The following is a 20919-nucleotide window of genomic DNA, read 5'->3' on the forward strand; positions in this document are numbered from 1 at the left end:
TCACAGCTCAGCAGGGACGAGGGCCTGGGAACAGAATGAGGGGAAAGGGGTAATGACGCAAGCAAGCCTAAGGGGCCAGGGGCGCCCTGGAGAGGAGTGGTGAGCTCCAGGGGGACGCTGGGCGGAGTTGTGAGTGGGAGATGTAGGAAAGAACACAGAGATGGAGGCCGGGGGGGAAAGGCAGCGTGGAAGCGGGAGCGCAGAGGAACAGGGCATGGGACACGGTGCTCAGAGCACAGAAACAGGCTAACAGGGCGGCAGAGGGAGGACGGGGCCCAGGGCAACAGGAGTCAGGTCAGGAAGGCAGGCTTTATCTGCTGGGCTAAGGAATTGCCTCTGTTCTCTAGGCCGCCAGGACAGAACTGGCACAAGTGGGTGGCCTGACTAAACAGAAAGGCATCTTCTCACAGTTCAGGAGGCTAGAAGCCTGAAATCAGAGCACCAGCTGGGGGAAGGCTTCCTCTCTCTGTCGGCTCTGGGGACAGGTCCTTGTCTCAGCTTGTTTCCTGGTTCCTCAGAGATCTCCATGGGCCTGGTGTCAGTTTTCTCCCAACTCTGCTTCCTAGCCTGTGTGCTGAAACTCTTCCACATCGCAAAAGAGGCTGACTCAAGACACACCCTGCACTAATCCTGGCTCAGTGATCTGACAAAGACACCCCACTTCCAAATGGAATCATAACTACAGGCATGGAGGCTGTGATTTGCAACACATATTTCTGGGGGACACAGGTCAACGCACGACAGGTGCCCTAGAAGGGTGCTAAGCTGGGGGGACCCGTGGCAAGGCTTATAAGCATGCAGATTAGGTGAAATGCTAAAAACACTAAAACGACAAACTAGCCAGACAATGGATCACAAAATCAGAAATCAGCTTGGTCTAATCATTCTAGTAGAATCATGTTTAAGGATCTTTTCCAGATATCATTCCGTGCACAGACATGGGGTAGAGCTCAGTTAAGAACAAGCCCTCCAAGCACTGGTGGCGTGGTGCTTAAAGCGCTTAGCTGCTAACCCAGAGATTGGCAGTGTGAACCCACCAGCTGCTTCCATAAAGGTCGCAGCCTTAGAAACCCACAGGGCAGTTCTGCTCTGTCCTATAGAGTCAGTATCAGCTGGAATTGACTTGCTGGCAACAAGGGTCAGAGCCTTGAACTTGCGGGTGGCTATGGAGAAAGTGCAGCTCTCCTGCACGGGTGGTGGATGTGAAATGGCATAGTCGCCTGGGAAAACAGTCTGCCGGTTCCTCAAATGGTCACACACAGAGTCACCCCTTGACCCAGCAAATGCACACCAAGGTACAGACCCAGGAGAGAGGGAAATGTGTCCACACAAAAGCTTGTACACAAACGTCCACAGCAGCATACTCCTCACAGCTAGGAAGTAGAAACAACCTAAATGGCACCAACTGATGAACAACACAATTACTCTGGAGGAACGACTCAGAAAAGGAGGGTGGAAATGGTAGCACAGTTCGAAGAACGTCATCAGTGTCGCTAAGTTGTACACGCAGAAAGTGTTGGATCGGTGCATGCGCCACTGTGTACTTTCTCAATAACAACCACAAAAATAAAAAATATAAAAGATATTAAACATTCATTTTTCAAACACTTGCTGTTCTTATAGTTAGGGATCCTTGAGTCGGCCAACTCACAGCAACCCCAGGTCCTAACAGGACAAACCTCTGCCTGGCCCCGTGCCCGTCACAATCTCTGCTATATGTGAGCCCATTGTTACAGTTACCGTGTCAATCCACCTCCTTGAGGGTCCTCCCTTTTTCACTGACCCTCCCCTTTACCAAGCACGGTATCCTCTTCCAGGGACTGTGCCTTCTGACAACGTGACCGAGGAAGGTGAGACCAAGTCTGGCCATTCTTGTTTCTAAGGAGAATCCTGTCTGCGCTTCTTCCAGGACAGGCTTGTTTTCTTCTGGCGCTCCATGGCGTTTTCAGTATTCTTCACCAACACCACAATTCAAAGGCATCAACCCTTCCTCGGTCTTCCGTACTCACTGTCCTGCTCTCACATGCCTACGAGGCGACTGAAAATACCATGGCCAGAGCCAGGCGCATCTTAGTCCTCAAAGTGACATTTTTGCTCTTTAACACTTTAAAGAGGTCTTTTGCAGATTTGCCTAGTGCAATACATCATCTGATTTCTTGGCTGCTGCCTCCATGGGTGTTGATTGTGGATCCAAATAAAAAGAAATCCTTGACAACTTCAATTTTTTCTCCATTTATCACCATATTGCTTCAGTTCAGTTGTGAAGATTTTTGTTTTCTTTATGTTGAAGTGTAATCCATACTGAAGTCTTTAATCTTCATCAGTAAGTACTTCAAGTTTTCTTCACTTCTTCACAGCAACGTTGTGTCACCTGCTTATTGCAGGTTGTAAATGAGTCTTCCCCAATCCTGATGCCGCGTTCTTCATATACTCCAGCTTCTCGGATTGTTTGCTTAGGACACAGATGGAATAATTATGGTGAGAGGACACAACCCTGACGCACTCCCTTCCTGATTTTAAACTCTGTAGATCTTCGTCTTCTGTTCGAATGACGTGGCTGTCAGCGTGTCGTACTGTGGTGGCTTGGATGTTACTGTAATGCTGGAATCATGCCACCAGGATTTCAAACATTTAGACACATGTAAAGGAGAAAATCTACCAACACTTCCACATTGCTGTACTCCTGACCCCAAGACAGTCACAGGTCAGAGTGGGTGCAACCAACAATTTCTTTTACATACGTCTTCTCACACACATATTATAACCTCTCACTTAACTCACTCACTGCCATTGAGTCGATTCCGACTCCTAGCAACCACCACTGGGTTTCCAAGGCAATAAATCTTTATGGAAGTAGATTGCCCCATCTTCCTTCCACAGAGCAGCTGGTGGGTTTGAACCACCAACCTTCTGGTTAGCAGTCAAATACCTTAGGAACTGCGCCACCAGAGCTCCTCTTATCATATTATAACCTGTATCATTATAATTTTTATATGAAAATGGGATCCTACTATTCATTCTTACTCGGCAACTTGCTTGATCTCGTATTATGTCTTGGAGATACTTTTATGCTACCACACAGACAGCCACCTTATCCTTTCTTTTTTTTTTTTTTTCTTTTATAACAGTGGTCCAACAACCATCATTTAACTAATCCTCCATTAATGGACGTTTGGATTGTTTCCATTTTTAAAAAATATTTCCAAACAAGATGCGCTTGTTCTGATGCTTGGCATGCTCCTGTGTGCACTTCTACAAGCTCTGTTCCTAGAGTCGGGAGGCAGGATAAAATGTAACCGGGGCTGAGAAATGGCTCTCCCAAAGGCTGTGCTGATCCACACAGCCCCTCCCGGGCCTACACCCTTGCCAGCACTAAGGACTATCAATCATTTTTATCTTCGCTAATCTGATTGGTGAAAAATGGCGTCTGGCTTTCATCTGCATCTTTGATGTAGCTGCAAGCAGCTGCTCAGAGGTTTACTGGCTTTCTTTCCCTGTGAACCGCCTTTTCATGTTCTTTTCAATATTTTTTAAATGTCAGTTTGAAAATTCTTCTGGATTTATCATGAAAAGGCAATTTCTTCCTAGTGAAGCTTTGGTTAGGAGGCTTTCTTATTCCTATGACTTAGGAGAGCTTGGCGCAGGGGTTGACTTAGAGTGGAGAGACTGTCCTGGACTAGAGAGAAGACACAAGGCTGTGAGTGGACTAAATGCCCCCGAACTGTTCCCTTAAAATGGTTAATGTTACGGGATGTGAATTAATCTTCCATCGATTAATGTTATAGCATTTTAGCTTGACTTTATAGTATGTGACACAGTGGCTGCAACAATGACCTCAAACACAGCAATGACTGTGAGGATGGGGCAGGAGGGACAGTGCAGTGCTCTGTTGGCCACGGGTCACTATGAGTCGGAACCCATTGGATGGCACCTAACAGCAACAACGGGCCAACTTCACCTCAGTAAGTTATTTTAAAAATTGTTTTATTGTGGTAAGAATATATATAACATTTGCCAATCCAACACTGTAGTTGTACAATTCAGTGACATCTGTTTTGTGCATCATGTTGGACAATCATCACAACTACCTGTTTCCAGATTGTCCTACCACCTTTAACTCGGTGCCTCCTAAGGAAGGCCTCTTTCTTCCTCTTCCTTCCAAGCCCTGAGGACCACGAATAAACTTCATCTCTACATGTGTCTGTTTCATGAGGGGGATCAGACAGTACTTGTCCTTTTGTGACTGACTTCTTTCACTCAGCGTAATGTTTTCAACGTCCACCCACGCCATAGAATGTGTCAGGACTTCATTTCTCTTTACAGCTGAAAACATTCTGTTGTCTGGATAAACCACATTTGGGTTATTTTTTCCTCTGCTGATGGCCACCAGGATTCTTCTACCTTTTGGCTATGAATAGTGCTGTGATGAACACTGGTGGACAGGTTCTCAGTAAGTTTTTGTTTTATGCTAATTTTACCTTGACGGCAGTGAGCAGAGCCTCTTCAATGTGTGGTTCTAAGCCCCTCCTGCCTCTTCTCCTAGGTGACTACTGTACTTACAGCCTGAATTCACCTGCTCAGCAAATTCAGAATTTTTCCAGGGTGAGTCATATCTGTGGGATGGTTTTCATTCAAACAGTTTTTGTCCATTAAAAATATCATATGACCCACCCCGGGATCACCTGTCAGCCAAACCACAGACAGGCCCATGAGGTGAACAGTGACACCTGTGAGGAACGTGCTCCTCGGAGCAATCAACCACAGGAGACCCAAAGGGCAGCATTCGCCCCAAAGCAAAGCTGAGACGGCAGGAAGGAGCAGGAAAGAAGGACTAATGGGGAGCCCAGGGAGGAAGCGGGAAGCATGCTGTCACATTGAGGGGTTTGCAGCCAGTGTCGTGAAACCAAACGTGCATAAATTCTTGAATGGAAAATTAACTCTCTCTGAAAACAAACTCCCACTGAAACCACAATTAAAAATAAATACATAGAAGTCTGGAGACCCTCCCAAGACTCCTGTTTACAGTTTGCTTTCAAACTTCTCCCACTGCTTTAAAGGCTCACAGAAAAAAGCCATGCCAGACTTCTCTCCCACCGCACCAAGCGACAGCCCTTCCTCAGTCATTGTCCCCTGTGCCGACTTGAAAAAGAACTTAAACAAACAAACAAAAGGAGCCTGGGCCATTCTGCCTTGTGAAGACCCAGCTCACCTGAGACGCATTTCAAACGTGACCTTCCCCAGTGCAGACCACCCGCTGGGGCAGCTCCCCCAACTTCTCCCAGGCGGGCTCACCCAGCACCTCACTTCTTGTTTTCCCTCCCTGGGGGCCTCCCCTTGTCCTCCTGCTCATGAGGCAGCCAGAACCACAGGCAGCGAGCAAAGCTCGGGGCCAGGGTGGACCCACCGCCAGGGCACACGTAGGCCCAGGGCTGCCAGCGGAGGACAGTCACACACGGCTCGTTCAAGTCCTAGCTCGGCCTGGCAGCTGCTTGGTGCCGGGCAAGTGAGGCGGCCGCCCCGAAGGCAGCAATGCTCTGCAGGGCTGCTGGAGAGGAGCCGGGGCTGCCCCAGAGCCAGCACTCGTCACGGGAAGCCAACTCGGGCCCACAGGCCACCCGCACGGAGGCCGCCCCGACGCAGACCTGCCTGGGAACTGAGGAGCTGCTGCGTGGAGACCTCTGCATGCCCTGGGCTGGCTCCCTGCACCGCATCTATGTCCTCTCTGGAACCCGCTCCTGCCTCGGGCTTTAACCCACCCACATTTGGGTCTCCAGCCCCTCCTCTCCCACGAACACGCCAGGGCCTAATGCGCGTATTCCCACTTGGACCAAGAGTAGGCGCCTCAGCTTAACCAGTCCCCAGCCCGCCTGGGGCTGGTCTCCCTCAACGCTCCCTCCTCCTTCTGAGCGCTCAGGCAGGTGAGAAAGTCAGTTCCCTGAGCACAGCCTGCCGTCCTCAACCTCGTCTTCCTCACACAGCCCCCTCAGCCTGGCTTCCACCTTTGCTCCCAGAGTCCAGCCTCCACACAGAAGCCAGGCGCCATTTTTAAACCCAGGTCAGAGCACAGCACTCTGCTCAAGCTCCCCGACAGGGTCCCATCGCCACAGGGGAAAGCCCAGCCACTCTCCCACCACCACCCCACCCCCCACGCACTGCTGGTCTTCACCCCTTCCCACCTCAGCTCCCTCGCACGTCAGCCCGCACTCCCAGCTCCCTCCATCACTCGCCTCAAGTCTCTGTCCACTGCGCCCCCTTTGTAAAGCAGCAGCCCCTCTGCCCCTTGTGACCTGCATCTGTCTATTTTTTGCAGAGCCCTGATGACCATACGCCTACAAACTAGCGACTTGTTTGTTCGTCCAGCGCATCACCCCTCCGCACGGGGATGCCACCTCCACAAGGACAGACACTGTCTCTAGGCCTGGACCAGCACAGGGCCCTGACAGGGCTCAGAAAACGGCGAACGAGCCAATGAAGCTCCTTGGAGAGCACGAGGGCAAAACACCAAACAGTGTGAGGTGTCCAGGTGAACACCTGTGCTGTCTCCCGCCCCGAGAGAGGATGAGGAGTTTTTAGGGGCGTTTGGGACCTCTCTGTGGGGCTCCAGGGGCGCTGGAGGCTCTGGGTCCCTTCTTGGGTACTGCAGCAGGCTCAGGAGCCGGCCTCTGGGTCTGAATTCCCCCATGGCACTTCCTTGCCAGTGGCCTCGGGTGACAATGACTTCCACAGCCTGTGCCTCAGTGCTCCCCTCTGCAAAATGGGGAGGCCACCACCAGCGCCCAGCTGCCCTCAGGACACCGGCGGGACCGTGAGGCCGGGGCCGGGACGCCGACTCACAGCGGTATCGGGGCACCGCCGGTGCTCACCTGCACATTTTGGTGGTGGAATTGAAGAGCTTCACTTTGTAGCCACTGTTGCAAACAAGCAGGAAGAGCTCCTTGGTGAGTGGGGGGTACCAGAGCATGCAGGTCGGGTAGCAGCCCTGGTCGGTCCGGTGAATGTCCAGCACTTCCAGGTGGTCTCTGCACGTCTTAAGGAGATTGTACTCGATCTGCAGAGGAGCCCAGGTCGACGTGTGAGGACCGAGCAGAGTGAAAAGCCCAGTCAGGGGCCCTGGATCACGGTGACAGCTCTCCAACGCTCCACCAACAAGCCATCCCTCATTCCAGCCGCGGTGAGGCCCTGTTCCCAACCAGCTCCTGACTCTGGATGCCACAGTGAGCCAGACGAGGGGTGAAGCACGCACACTGTGCCATTTAATCCTCACGCCTGCCTCCCCTGCCTGTCTTACAGATGAGAAGACGCCTCAGAGAGGCTCTGTGACCTGTCCAACGTCACACAGCTATGACACAGTACAGCAAGATTGCCAAGTTAGGTCCAACTGACCACAAAGCCTGGCCTCTCAGTCCTGCTTGACCACTTCATTGGCTGCCCAAGTCTTGGGGGCCCCTGAGGGTGGGACTGATGTCTCACACTCAGCACTGGACAGCCAAAGGCCACCTGCAAGCTGTTCTGGTGGGTTGAGCAGGACGGACGAATGGAGAGACGGATGGATGGATCGAAGGGAGAAAAGAAGGACAGACAGTGTGAGCAGTTGCTAGGTGACTGAAGGATGACTGATCGAGAATCCGCCGGCTTTATCATGTCATCTCTTGTTGCTACTCTGCCTTCCCTTTTTGTCCCATTTTACGTTTAGGGAACAGCCTGGCTCCAGGCTCTGGACACAATGAAAGCACCGTGAGAGCCCACTTTCCAAATGCAGCCAGGGTCCATGTACCCACTCAAGGGGAAATGCTGCCTCCCAGGGTCTATGCATCCACACCATGGGGAACACGGCCTCCCAGGGTCCACACCTCCATGCCGTGGGGAACGCCACCTCCTGGGACGTGGGGAACACCCCCTCCCCTGTCTCCCAACATGCCGTTTCCCTTGAGCCCCTCACTCAGGCCGTGTGCCCCTGTGCAGAGTTACAGCCACATTCAGGGAAAGTGGCAACACTGAGAGGCTCCCCTCACCGCGTCTGCATTCATTTTGTCCAGCACATGTCCTGCATGCCAGGTTCTGTGCCAGATGCCACGGGACACGTGTGACAGGAACGACAGACACAGTCTGAGTGGCCAGGCACCGAGGACTCACCAGAAGCCGATCCTTCCCGAGGCTCAGCAGCCGGGGCTCGTTGCTGTCCAAGTGCACCCCGAACAGGAGGCTCCGGATGCTTTTGCGATGAGAGCGGAGCCTGGCTAAGTACTCCCAGACCCTCCGGCCGTGCCTGACGACCACCCGGTAAAGGGCCACAGTGTAAGACATATCCTGAGCGGGAGCAACACAGCACAAGTGATTCCTCCTTTTAATCCCGGAACTTAAAGGTCACCATTACATCCTCACACTAATTTACCTCTAGAATATCTTATTTAAAAAAAAAGTTCAGAGAACACTGGAACCAGGAGTAAAATAATGCCTATTTTCTAGATGAGAAAATAAGGGTTAAAAGCAGATAGTTACAAAGGGGGTGGAGGGGACAGTTCTTACCTGACGCTATGGCCTCACCCTTTCCTAGTCCCTACCTCATTCTCTGCGGAAAACCAAGCGCTAGAGTCTCTGCCTCCCCTCTTCTTTCCCAGCTACATAAAGGAAAGAAGGCAAGAGTGTGGACGTGTGCTCGGGCAGAAGGGGGCACACTGTGGCCTCGGCAAGTGCTGCGAACTCAACAGATGCCCAACAGAGCGGGAGGGATGTGGAACAGAACCTCACATTGCTAAGACACACTGGAGCAGCTGGGACTGGAAGACCCCTAGACAACCCCCGAGACACTGCTTGGGCCTTGAACTCCAACACATCCAAGGTCACCTTCCAACTAATGACAGACTGGCTCACAAAATAAAGGATATTGTCCGTAAGCACTGAGCTCCTTGAAAAATTCACTTCCATGGGACCAAATAGGAGCTCTAGTGGTGTGGTTCCTAAGGCATTTGACTGCTAACCAGAAGGCTGGTGGTTCAAACCCACCCGCTCCTTGAAAGGAAGGTTGGGCAACCTACTTCCATAGAGATACAGCCTCAGAAACCCAAGGAGATGTCGCTATGAGTTGGGTCCGACTTGATGGAAGTGAGTGCGGTTTTTGGTTTTTTTATGAGACCAAATGGTCAACAACTTTAAAACAAAGATGACAAAGTAAGGGGGAAGGGAAACTAGATTAGCAGACACAAAACCACCAGAAGGGAAATCAAGGGCTCAAAGGGGCCGTGGCTTACATGCAAACGCTGTGTGCCTCCCCCCCACGCACACCATGAAGGGCAAACAAGCCACCATGAAGGGCAAGCAAGCACAGTGCAGACCGGGAGGAACAGCAGACAGGTGAGGCCGGAGGAACAGCAGACAGGTGAGGCCGGAGGAACAGCAGACAGGTGAGGCCGGAGGAACCGAAGGTCGCTACCGAGCCTACAAGCCCAGGTTACCGTGGAGAGGAACAGAACCCAAAACTGTGAGCAGGACTTTGCTTTAAGTGAGCTTGTGGTCTAGTCAAAAGGTCACAGGAAAAACAGACGACCAGTGCAGAGAAGCCTAAACCCGAAGGAGCAGCCGGGCACAGGACCCAAGCAGGGAGGTTCTGGGACCTGGTCTCATTTTGGGGCTCCTCCTTTCTTGCTTTTTCTAACCACTGGATTGAGAGCAAATTCACACGTCATGTAACTCACCCACCAGAAGTGTACACTTTGATGGTTCTTAGTACATGCTGAGAGCTGTATCACCTTCCTCACTCCCAAACTCCAGAGCGCTTCACCCCAAAAAGAACCCTGATTCATCAGCAGTCACCCCCAAGCCCCAGCCGCGCTCTGTCTTGGTTTTAAAGAAAGCCGCTCAGCCCAGGGCTGGACTCAGGGAAACACCTACCGCCGTGGCCATGTACTGGGAGTCATGGGAGAAACTGATGTGGGTCACGCTGCTTCGGGAATATCTGAACGGCTCCGTGCTCTCACTTTCTAAGGACATGGCGTCAAGGATGTAAACCGTCCCCTCAGTGAAGCCGGCTCCAAGGATGGCTCCTGGAATCACAAGCCAGAGAATGGCGATGGAGAAGGGCTCACGGCACTGCCAGTGCCAGGTCTTAGTTAGGTGCTGAGGAGGCAGGAGTGACTGTAACAGACGAGGGCTCTGTGTGCGAGGCTTGGAGTGCTGTGGGACGCTGAGGGGCCCACCCACATCCAGCCGGTCAGGGAGGCCCGAGCACGGCTATGAGCTGAACGGGTTTCAGCAGAGCTTCCTGACTAAGGCATGCTAGGAAGAAAGGCCTGGCAGTCTCCTTCCCAAAATTTGCCAGTGAAAACCCTGCAGGTCCCAACAGTCCATTGTGCAACTGATCATGGGGACGGCACCGGGGGAGGGAACTGGCTGGGGCAGACAATGACAGGCAGAGCCCACTGAGGGGAGCCTTCCACTGGGAGCCTCCAACAGCCTGACAAAATGGACGTACCTTCTGGGTTGTAGGTCAGACTCTGGACCCCAAGGCCCTTCTCAAAGACTCTGCTGAAAAGGTAGGTCTTACTCTCGTAGTCCCACACTTTGACCATCCCGCAGAAGCTCCCAATGGCGAGTAGGGGCTGGTATGGGTGGCAGGCGACCGCACAGATGGCATCCTTGGGCTCCACAAACAACTTCTCCAGCTTGGTCCCGTCTGCCGTTAGGTGATACACCGTGGCGTCAGACGTTGCGATGATGAAGTTTCTGTTTGCCAGGGAGAGAGCAGACCGCGTCAGCGTTGGCAGGGAGCGGGATGCAGCAGCCATTCTGCCTCTAATTGCACGCGAGCCGCCTCTGTCGTCTGTAATTTAGTGACATTATTAACCCAGCGTCTCCAAAAATACACCCAACAGCCTCCATTTGCCAAGGAAGAAGCCCACGTTCCTACATGTAAATTGAGTCATTAAGTATGCAGATGGACAGTCAGTTGTACAATTAGCTAATGTGCACATGCAAATGTTCATTTGTGTATGCAAATACAGAGCAGGGCGCACACACAGATGTGCCTGTAAATACTGCAAGGGCGACTAAGCAGAGTCACAGACAATCCTGTCTTGAGATATTATGGCTGTCGGCTATCCACCGTCTTCTGCACTGTGTCTAGGACAAGCACAGCTTTCGGAAGAGAGGGGAACCGAGGCGAGAACTCCAGGCTCGACACAGGCCAGTGCGCGTGCATGAAGGCCTTCAAGCTTCTAGCTCCTATCCTATCACAGAAGAGCCTTGTTGCCACTGGGTGCCATCGCATCGGTTCCCACTCACAGTGACCCCGTGCGCAACAGAACAGAACACTGTGCCTTCCTGCGGCGTCCTCACAGGCACTGCCACGTTCAAGGAGGCCCTGCGTCAATCCCTCCTGTTCAGGACTTCCTCCTTTTCGCCAACCCTCGCCTTTATCAAGCATGACGTCCTGCTCCAGGGACTGGTCCCTCTTGATGACGTGCCCAAAGCCCGTGAGAGCCAGCCTCACCTCCTCACATCTCAGGAGCATTCTGCCTGTTCTTCCACCAACACAGATCTGCTCGTCCTGGCCACCCACGATGTATTCAACACTATTTGCCAATACCACAATTCAAAGGCATCAATTCTTCTCCGGTCCTAATATTCCAATAATGTCTAATATTTTCAAATGATTGGTGATTGTGATCGGCCAGGAGAGATAAAAGAGGGGTAGGAAGGGGTCCCAACAACTAGATTCATGGACAACTCACCTCACGATGAAAAAGTCGCCTTTCAAAGTGCAGTCTGGTGGGTAGTTTGATTTTTCTGTAGGAGGAGGTGGCGAGGTCTTCGAAAAGGACAGGGTCCGAATGGGGCTCAGTCTGAAGTGGCTAAACCAGTTGACAATGGACAGGGTGCCATCGTAGAACTTAATGTTCCCCTTAATGTCACCGGTGACAATGTAGCTGAAATGGAGAATGACAGCAGTGTGGTCGCAAATGGAAGTGAGCAGGCCGCCTACTGGGCCCTCGGTCCTGCACCAGGCCCCGGCCCCCAGGCTTCGGCACACGGTGTCTCATGCCACCCTGTGAGGCTGACTTGACCGCTGAGTCATTTAGATCTAGAACTAAGGCTCAGAGAGTTAAAACCTTGTGCCCAGGACTAAGAGCTGCCAGGTTTAGCAAATAAAGACACAGGGCGCCCCATTCAATTTGAATTTTGGATGAACAAGGAATAATCCTCCAGTATAATCGTGTCCCAGACACCGTAAGTGACACGCGTCTGTCTGGCATCCCTCCTGGTCGACATGGTGGGGCAATGCAGTGAGCGCAGGGTATCTGGAGCTGGGGTTACCACCCCTTCTTCCAGCTCCCCCTCCCAGCCATAAGCAGTGTGTGTGTGTGTGGGGGGGGGTAGTGACTATAGATGCCCCACAGAGGGTCTCTCTCCCAGCCCTCAGAAACCACACAGGCCCCTTCCTGGGAAGCTGCTGGGGTTGGAGTGGTCGTAAAAACCCTGGTTGGTCGGTCATAACAGCCGAAGGCAGCACCGCGTGACAAAATGGCTTTCCTCTCCTCTGCTCAGATCCATCCCAAATGGGCCTTTTTTAAAGAGTCTGACATAATTCTAGTCCCAGAAGGGAGAAAGGGGATGCATTTTCCCTAATATCTGCAGAGTGATTAAATGAGGCTTCTGATTGGGCAAGGCAGGCAGGCAGAGTAATTGGCTACAACATCTTTCACTGCCCTCTGCTGGAGAGAAGTGGCAATGCAGGTCAAGTGTGTTCAAAACCAAACCAAACTGACTGCTGTGGATTCAATTTGGACTCAGCGTCCACACAGGACAGAGGAGAACTGCCCCATAGGATTCCCAAGGCTGTAAATCTTTATAGAAGCAGACTGCCTCATCTCTCTCCCACCGAGAGGCTGGAGTTCAAGCAGCTGATCTTTCTGTTAGCAGCTGAATGCTTTAACCACTGGATCACCAGAGCTCCGTCAAGTCTGTTCAGAAAGGCCTTTCCTTCCCGGGCTCGTGGTCCGGGCTGGGTTTTACATCACTCGGAGAGACGAGAACCAGCACCAGGTCTGCACTGGCTTTCTTAACCCCCAGCTAATTAAAAGTGAATTGCACGGCCAGTTGCAGTTCTACTTATGTCCTTCAGCACCTTTGGGTAAGGACATCAGTTTGCGTTTTTCTTTGCAAAACTGCCTGGACCTCACTGTTGCCCTGTGTTAAGAGAGTGGAAAATGAACGTAAGCAGGCTTTTTGAAAGCAAGTGGCCCAGCGACTCCGTCCACATGGCAAGGTCCCCTGCACACCTCCAGGAACTTGTCTAGACCCACTCATGATGGCCGCTATCCAGCGCTGGCCAGGCAGCACACCAGCGTCACCCGAGCTGTCTCACAAAATCCTCATAAAACCGTGCTGAGATGGAGAGCTCAGTCATGCCCATTTCACAGGCAGAAAAACAGAGGCTCGGCTCTGTCAGTAAGAGATTCAGCTGCAACATAAACCTTGTTCTGTCTGAGGCGAAGGCCCCCACAGAGGCCTGGGTGGGGCGAACGGTTAACACACTCGGCTGCTCACTGAAAGGCTGGAGCCTTGAGCTCACCCCGAGGTGCTTCAGAGGGAAGCCTGGGAATCTGCTTTCAAAGCATCAGCCCTGAAACCCTGCGGAGCGCGGCTCAACTCAGACTCATAAGGGGTCACCGCGACTCAGAATTGACATGGTGTCAACCAGTGCATGCACCGCTCTGGTAGCGTGGCGCCTAAGCCATTTGACTGCTAACCAGAAGGCTGGCAGTTCAAACCACCAGTCACTCCTCGGAAGGAAGGTTGGGGAATCTACTTCCATAGTGATACCGCCTCGGAAACCCAAGGAGGGGTCGCTATGAGTCAAATCAACTCGACGGCAGTGAATCTGATTTTTTTTGGGGGGGGGCTCTAATTTGTTCAAGGTTATTTATTATGTGTGCCCCTTTCACCATTTGCAGATAATTTCTATCATTCCATAAGAATGTTGAGCTAATCTGATCAACAAACCTCAGTGATGTTACTGGACAATAATGGCTTCCAATTATTTTTAAATTAACTTATACATACAGCATTATGGGAGCTCTGGTAGCACAGTGCCTAAGGCACCTGGAGGTTCAAACCCACCAGCCACTCCTCGGAAGGAAGATAGGGCAATCTACTTCCGTAGCGATACTGCCTCGGAAAACAAAGGAGGGGTCGCTATGAGTCGGGGCCAACTCGACAGCACATAACAACAACACAGTCTCTAGAAACCAGAATTGGAGAACTGTATGAAGTTTGGTTTTATTCTCTCTTTTCATATGTGAATGCTATTTTGTAATCAGGAAAAAAATATATATATATATATATATATATATATATATATACAGCTTTCACATTATTTTTCTAACTTAAAATGTGTAGAGTTTGGTGTACAAAATAAATCTAGCTTTTAATGCAGATGGAAAAAACATCAGTTACTTTGTGTTTTACCAACGCAAAAGGACTTTTCAAAAATGTTATACATGCCCAAGATTTTCTAAAACTCCAGTTAGTACAAAAGGGATATCAAAGTACATCCACCCCTGGTCTTGATCCTGGTTCTCAGGGCTTCTCCTTAAAACCCAAACCCGTTGCTGCGGACCCAATTCTGGCTCTTAGTGTCCCTACAGGACAGAGTAGACCTACCCCATAGGGCATCCAAGGCTGGAACCTTTACAGAAGTAGACTGCGTCATCTTTCTCCCACGGAGTGGATGGGGGGTTCGAACCACAGACCTCTCAGTTAGGTAATGTCTTATTACTGCACCATCAGAGCTCCTGGTTCTTCTCCTTGGTGGCAGCCAATGTGCCCAGTTAACCGTGACTCTCCCCAGAAACAGTCTCTGCACATACAGACTGTGCACACACCCCAAGGGGCATTCACCCCGTCAGCGACACTGTCATTAAGTTAATTACCTATCAACTGTCGTGAGCACCGTGATGGCCTCCTTCTGCAGATGCACCAGTTTACAGGGCTTGATATAGGGGAAGTCCAGAGAGCTGGTGGCGGCCAGCGGGGGGCGGTGGATGTCCCAGACCACCAGCTTCCCTTCCGTCGTTGCCGACAGCAGTTGTGTGTGTTTCGGGTGAAACACTGACTGGCTGAACTTGCCCACGAGCTTGTTGAACGTCTGCATTTCAAGAGATGAGTTACGGCTTACTGCTGGCAATAAATATGAAACAGGGCAGTTGATACGACTGCAGAAAATGTGTCTGTGAGGGGGATGGGGGCCACAAACCTCGTCACCCACCTCAGACGCTCCGGTAAATGAGGAGAATAAAATGTTTTTTCCTCTCCGACACCTGTGTCACACCTTGCCCTCAAGCCTCTAAACACCCAGTGTCATTTTTTTAAATTTATTTTGCTGTTGCTGTTGTTGAGAACACACACAGCAACACAGGCCCCAGTCCCCCGCTTCACACGAGTGACTCAGTGGCATGGGCGACATTCTGTGAGCTGTGCCACCATGCTCACCCTCTCTGCCAACTTGTTCCATCCCCATTAACACAGACTCACTGCCTCCTGAGGTTCCCGTCCGAGCTTCTGGGGTGCGGTGTGAGTCTGATCAGTCTGACCCCACACGGACAGACCTACAAAGGGCACAACACTCAAGGCAGACAGTCCTCACAAGCTAAGCTCAACTACCGTCTAGTTTTCAGACTTCAGCGGATGTTTCTGGTTTCAGGTTTAAAGGTGATCTCAGCCACGGTCATTTTTTTATTAGTCTGAAACTGAGCAGCTTTATAAGGGGATCCATTCATGTTTAACTCTTCTGTTGACATCACTCCAAATTAACTCTCATCATTTGTGAATCACACGCATACATCCTAACAGCTCTCACCTTTCTCTGGGAGATTTTCTCACGACAGTAACTTTTTCCTCTATAATATTTTACTTTTAACAATACGTTCCATTATTCTCAATCACAATTCAATATAGATAAAGACCCCAATGAAATCTTTCAAATTTCCTTCCCAAAGATTTAATATGAAGACATACAAATAATGGCCCAAACCCGTTAACTGAAAACAAAACAAAACCAAAAAGCCCAAACCTGTTGCTGTGGAGTGCATTTAGACTCCCAGCGCCCCTAGAGGACAGAGTAGAACTGTCCCACAGGGTTGCCAAGGCTGGGATCCTTACTGAAGAAAAGCCCAAAACAAACCCACTGTCACTGAGTCGATTCTGACTCAGATCACCCCTAGAGGACAGAGTAGAACTGTCCCACAGGGTTTCCAAGGCCATAATCTTTATGGGAGCAGATAGTCCCATCTTTCTCCCATGGAGCGCCTCATGGGTTCAAACTGCTGACCTTCCGGTTAGCAGCCAAACTCTTAACCAGCATGCCACCAGGGCTCCCACATAAGCTTACACACAGTTTCCACAGAATCTGATGTATAAAATTGCAAAAGACATACTCACTTTTTCTGTTAAAAGTGGGGCACTGTGAACAAGTGTATTTTTCTCTTCACACTGCGAAATACAGATAAAAATCATCACCTGCTCTAAAAAGACCTGGTTTCCAAAAGAGGAACAACATAACAACAAAGTCCAAACAGAGGCCCGGGAACAGGGCCAGAGTGCGGCAAATGCCACAGGTAAGAGAACCTGCCGCCTCTGGGGACATCCAGAAGCATTCTGAGAGGAGAGCAGATGCGAAAAACGCCCAGGTGACTGTGACTGCGCATGGTAGGGACTCCAAATGTGGATCCTACAAGAACAAGGCTCTGTGGCCATCAATATCTGCAGCAACAAGTGTCACTGAAAACCAGAAGTCGCAGTGTCTCGAACCCCCTGGTCTTCCTGGGCCAGCGCACACACTCCTCACTGCTTGCCAAGTTCTTTCCAAAGCAGGACAAAGTGCAAGCTCCCACAACCCTACATTTCACACCTATCAAGAACTCAAATAAGTATCTGCTTCACTACTTTAAAAAATGTTGAATTTAATTGAAATGATGTGCTTCTGATTTAATATGCTAATAATTTCCAATGAGATTAAAATAAACACTATGATTAAATTAAAACCATTTTAATATATATTCATGGTTCTCTAAGTAGTAGATACTACAGTGAACCCTGTGAGAGCCGGAACTCAATAGGACTGCCCTATTTTTCTGGGTATCAAAAGCTTCCTGCCTTTGACAGGGTGAAGTCTTACCGCTTTTCTATCACTTGTTATTAGTGGGAAATATGTGTTTTCCTTGTCTGACAGGTTTCTGCCTTATACAGGTTCTGGCTTTCACAAGTTTTACTGTATATTGTTCCATTACCAAAACACCCATATGTGAGCATATACTTGTACCCAGATTTAACATACAACTATATCCACTTACCCATGAATAATATATGGCCCGTGTTCTACTACTGCTCACCAATTCTTTATTATTTGTTGGATTAAAAGTAAGGTAGTTCTGAAATAGAAAGTAGGGAAAAATGTTACATGATCCGTTTTCTCTCTGGTAAATTGACTATTAAAACTAAACAATGTGTTTAATTAAAATAAAGTACTGAGCAGACATATAACATATAAAAGGCATTTGGTAAGCAATTGGTATATAATTTAAATACTAGTAAAATTAAAAGTCCCAAGTCTGTTCCTTATGCAGCCTTTATTATAACCTATCACCTGAATGTTGAAATTCACCAACAACCTTTATTCTCTGTCCTTTCGGACGAAGACTGCTGTGCGCGCGTTTCTAACATGACAGAGCCACAGGTGCCTGAGAAGGAATGCACGGGGGTTCTGGTTTCTGCCAAGACGGAGAACTAGCCCGGGCTGCTGGCCTCCTTCCCAAATACCAACTCTGCAGAAACTATGAGGCCAGCGCAATGCGAAATCCAGAAACTAAACAAGAAAAATGGGCATGACCCCCAGAGATGGATGGTGTGTCCTGAAGTGCTGGGGGGGGGGGGAGTGGGTGGCTGCAGCCCGAGGTGAGAGGGCACAGGAAGCAGCATGGAGAACGAGGCGGGAGAAAGGCTCTCCAGGATCCATTCCTGCTGTGTCTGCCCATCTGCACCCCTGTCCCCCGCGTCCTGCTTGCTGCCTTCCTGTGGGACTGCAGACGACAGGGCCCGGGTCTGAGAATCACTATCAGGACGACACAAAAGCCAGAGGAGATGAGGATGAGCAAAGCAGGTGCTTTAGTCAGGACCTGAAGGAATACACTGAAATCCAGGCAGTCGAGGTGTTTTTGATCTCCTGGTCTTGCCGTGAGATAGTCCTCATCTCTTTGGCGATTTCTTTCTAAAAGAGGACAGAGTCCAAGACCCTGCAAACCCTACATTAGGATTTCTGACCTCACAAAAACTGAAAATCAGTTCCAGTCAATCTGAGGCGGGTGACATGCCCCTAGCCAGAGGCCTGTCAGAAGCAAAAGCCAATCTTCTGCAGAGGAAGTTTCCATTGGAGCCACAAATTCTTTCTACACTTCATAAATACAGTATCGGGCGTTCAGTGAGAAATAGCGAGGCACAACAAAAACACCCAAATGGGGAAAAGAATCAACAGAACGAGACCCGCAAATGATCCACAGATTGCCCTCACCAGACACAGACTTGATGAGGGCGGGGATTAACGTGTGCACGAAAACAGAACAAGGTAGAGTGCTTCAGCAGAAAACTCGACTCAAAACTAAAGTCAAATGGAAATGCTACGTCTGAAAAAATATTTTTAAAAATTCAATTGATGGCTTAACATTAAATCAGACAAAGCCAAAGACAGGATTAGTCAGTAGAAAAGGAAGAGAAATCAGTAGAAAATATCCAAACTGAAGCACACAGAGATGAAAGGATAGAAAATACAGGAAAGAGCATGAAGGACATACAGGATGCGATGAAAAGGTCCCGGAGGGAGAAGAAGCGCAGGGCAGAAGTAAAGTGTGGAGAGCAGTGGCTGAGGGCGCTCTAAACCCAATGAAGAAACAACATCACATGGTCAAGAACCCGAGAGGACAGACTGTTTTAACCCCACAACGTACACAGACACATCGCTGAAAAACTGCTGCAAACCCTGAGAAACCTGGGAGGAAGAGTGAAAAGGGGATTTCACAGTGCTCATTTGATTTGGGAACATCAGTGACAATGACAAACATAGTTTCAGTGAAGCCACCACGGGGGCGGTGCATTTTGGAGACGACAGTTGAAAAGAACCAAAATGTCTATCAAATTAAAAACCAAAACAAGTAACCACTCCCATGGAGTCGATTCCAAATCACAGAGCCCCTAGAGGACAGAGTGAAACTTCCCCATAAGGTTTCCAAGGCTGTCATCTTTACGGAAGCAGATTGCATCATCTTTCCCCTACAGAGAGGTTGGCGGGTTCAAACCACTGGCCTTTCGGTTAGCAGACAAATACTTAACCACTGTGCCAACAGGGCTCCTTTTTGTCCAGCAATAGTAGGATGGATAGGTAAGTTGTGTCACACTCAAACTATGGAAAATTATACAGCAGTGAAAATGAAATTATAGCTCAAAAATCAACATGGATGAGTCTAAGAAACAAGGCAGAGCAAGTAATATGAATCCAAATCCATGGAAGTAAACAACAGGCGAAGCTCAGTCAGACAGTACAGAGGAAGGCACACACGACTGGAGAAAAACATAAAGACAAGCGAGGGGAAGGGACGTGGGACAGTGGTTAACTCTCAGGAGAAAAGAGGAAATGGGATTAAAATGGGGCACAAGAGGGTGCTCCCAGGATGTCGGTAACCTTCTGTGTCTTGGTCCACATGGTAAGTACACAGGTAAACTTTGTTTACGTCTTTAAAACGTGCACAGAGGCCTTATGGCACAATACGAATATAAGGAAATCAAACATTTCTTAAAGAAAAACAGTAATTAAAAGATGAAGAAGCAGAGAAAGCAAAGGGAGACAGCTCCTCTGAGAAGTTATACCTGGAAGAGGAGAAAGGGCACCGGGCACAGGGAGATGGCTCAAAGGGGGTTCTCCGAAGCCCATTGGAGAAAATGGAGCAACGACCTAATGCAGCAGAGGTGGGCTGATGGGTGGAAAGGGCCTGAGGGAGTGACAGGGTCATGGTGCCCTGGGCACAGCTGGAGGGAAGAGGAGGAGATGGTGAGGTTGAGAGTAGGAGGTAGGCTTGGGAGCGAGGGGTTGGAGGGCATCTGTATCCCACGCCGCCATCTGCTCCGGGGCACAGGGAGGTCATCAGCGGAGACTGAGAGCAAAGGTATGGGGGTGCAAGGAGAAGGTGCGAAACCACTTCACCTCGGGAAGTGAAAAGGCAGCCTACCAGAGCAGTGCCGGGCAATGCTGCGAGCTCACTGGGAATTTACAACTGAATTCTAAGACAATGAACTGGCTTAGCTGGGAGTTTCTCTCTGGCCGCATTTGGCCAGCTCAGCTGCAGTGACAGAGACAGAGGTGGTGGAGTCCACAGTCAGGGTGCTTCCACAACATCGTTGTGTTAGACTGGGTTCTCTAGAGAAGCAATACCAATAGAGCTTATACAGAGAGAGAAAAAAAGAAATTTATCTTAGGAAAACGGCTCACACACTTATAGAAGCTGGCAAGTCCCAAGTTCTTGGATCAAACGTCAAGCTGGAGGCTTTTCCCGACTCATGCAGCTGCAGGGGCTGACGAGCTCAAGACAGGCAGGCAGTATACTTGTTGTCCACTCCGACAAACGACGAATCCAAGATCTCCAGGCTGAATGGTGGATTGTTCACTCATGGACTGTTATAGGCAGCACAACAGAATCCCAATCCACAGAAGAATGTCTCTTTTCCCAGGATGTCCATAAATATACTGGAGGCAGGCCACACCCCTAGGGAAACTTCCTTTCAATGGATTGGCTGCTCAAAACATATACATCTGATCCATCATGGGAACAACCCACACCACAATTGCTTAAACTACCCAGAATTGTGGTCCAGCCAAGTTGA

At 49.9% G+C, this 20919-nt stretch overlaps 1 protein-coding gene across 1 annotated transcript in view; it reads right to left on the bottom strand.

The window, feature by feature from the left end:
- Positions 1-20919, bottom strand: part of CFAP251 (cilia and flagella associated protein 251) — a 94985-nt gene that overhangs the window by 38031 nt on the left and 36035 nt on the right. Inside the window, exons 7-14 of the mRNA XM_042780597.1 lie at positions 17346-17423; positions 16435-16485; positions 14928-15142; positions 11727-11921; positions 10469-10719; positions 9889-10040; positions 8134-8307; positions 6864-7048 (exon numbers count right to left, since the gene is read on the bottom strand). Of these exons, the coding sequence (XP_042636531.1) occupies positions 6864-7048; positions 8134-8307; positions 9889-10040; positions 10469-10719; positions 11727-11921; positions 14928-15142; positions 16435-16485; positions 17346-17423 (1301 nt within the window). The remainder of the gene's footprint in view (positions 1-6863; positions 7049-8133; positions 8308-9888; positions 10041-10468; positions 10720-11726; positions 11922-14927; positions 15143-16434; positions 16486-17345; positions 17424-20919) is intronic.

Source organism: Orycteropus afer, unplaced genomic scaffold (assembly GCF_000298275.1).
Source record: "Orycteropus afer afer isolate SDZICR_OR568_19922 unplaced genomic scaffold, OryAfe1.0 scaffold00048, whole genome shotgun sequence".
Taxonomy (NCBI): Eukaryota; Metazoa; Chordata; class Mammalia; order Tubulidentata; family Orycteropodidae; genus Orycteropus; species Orycteropus afer.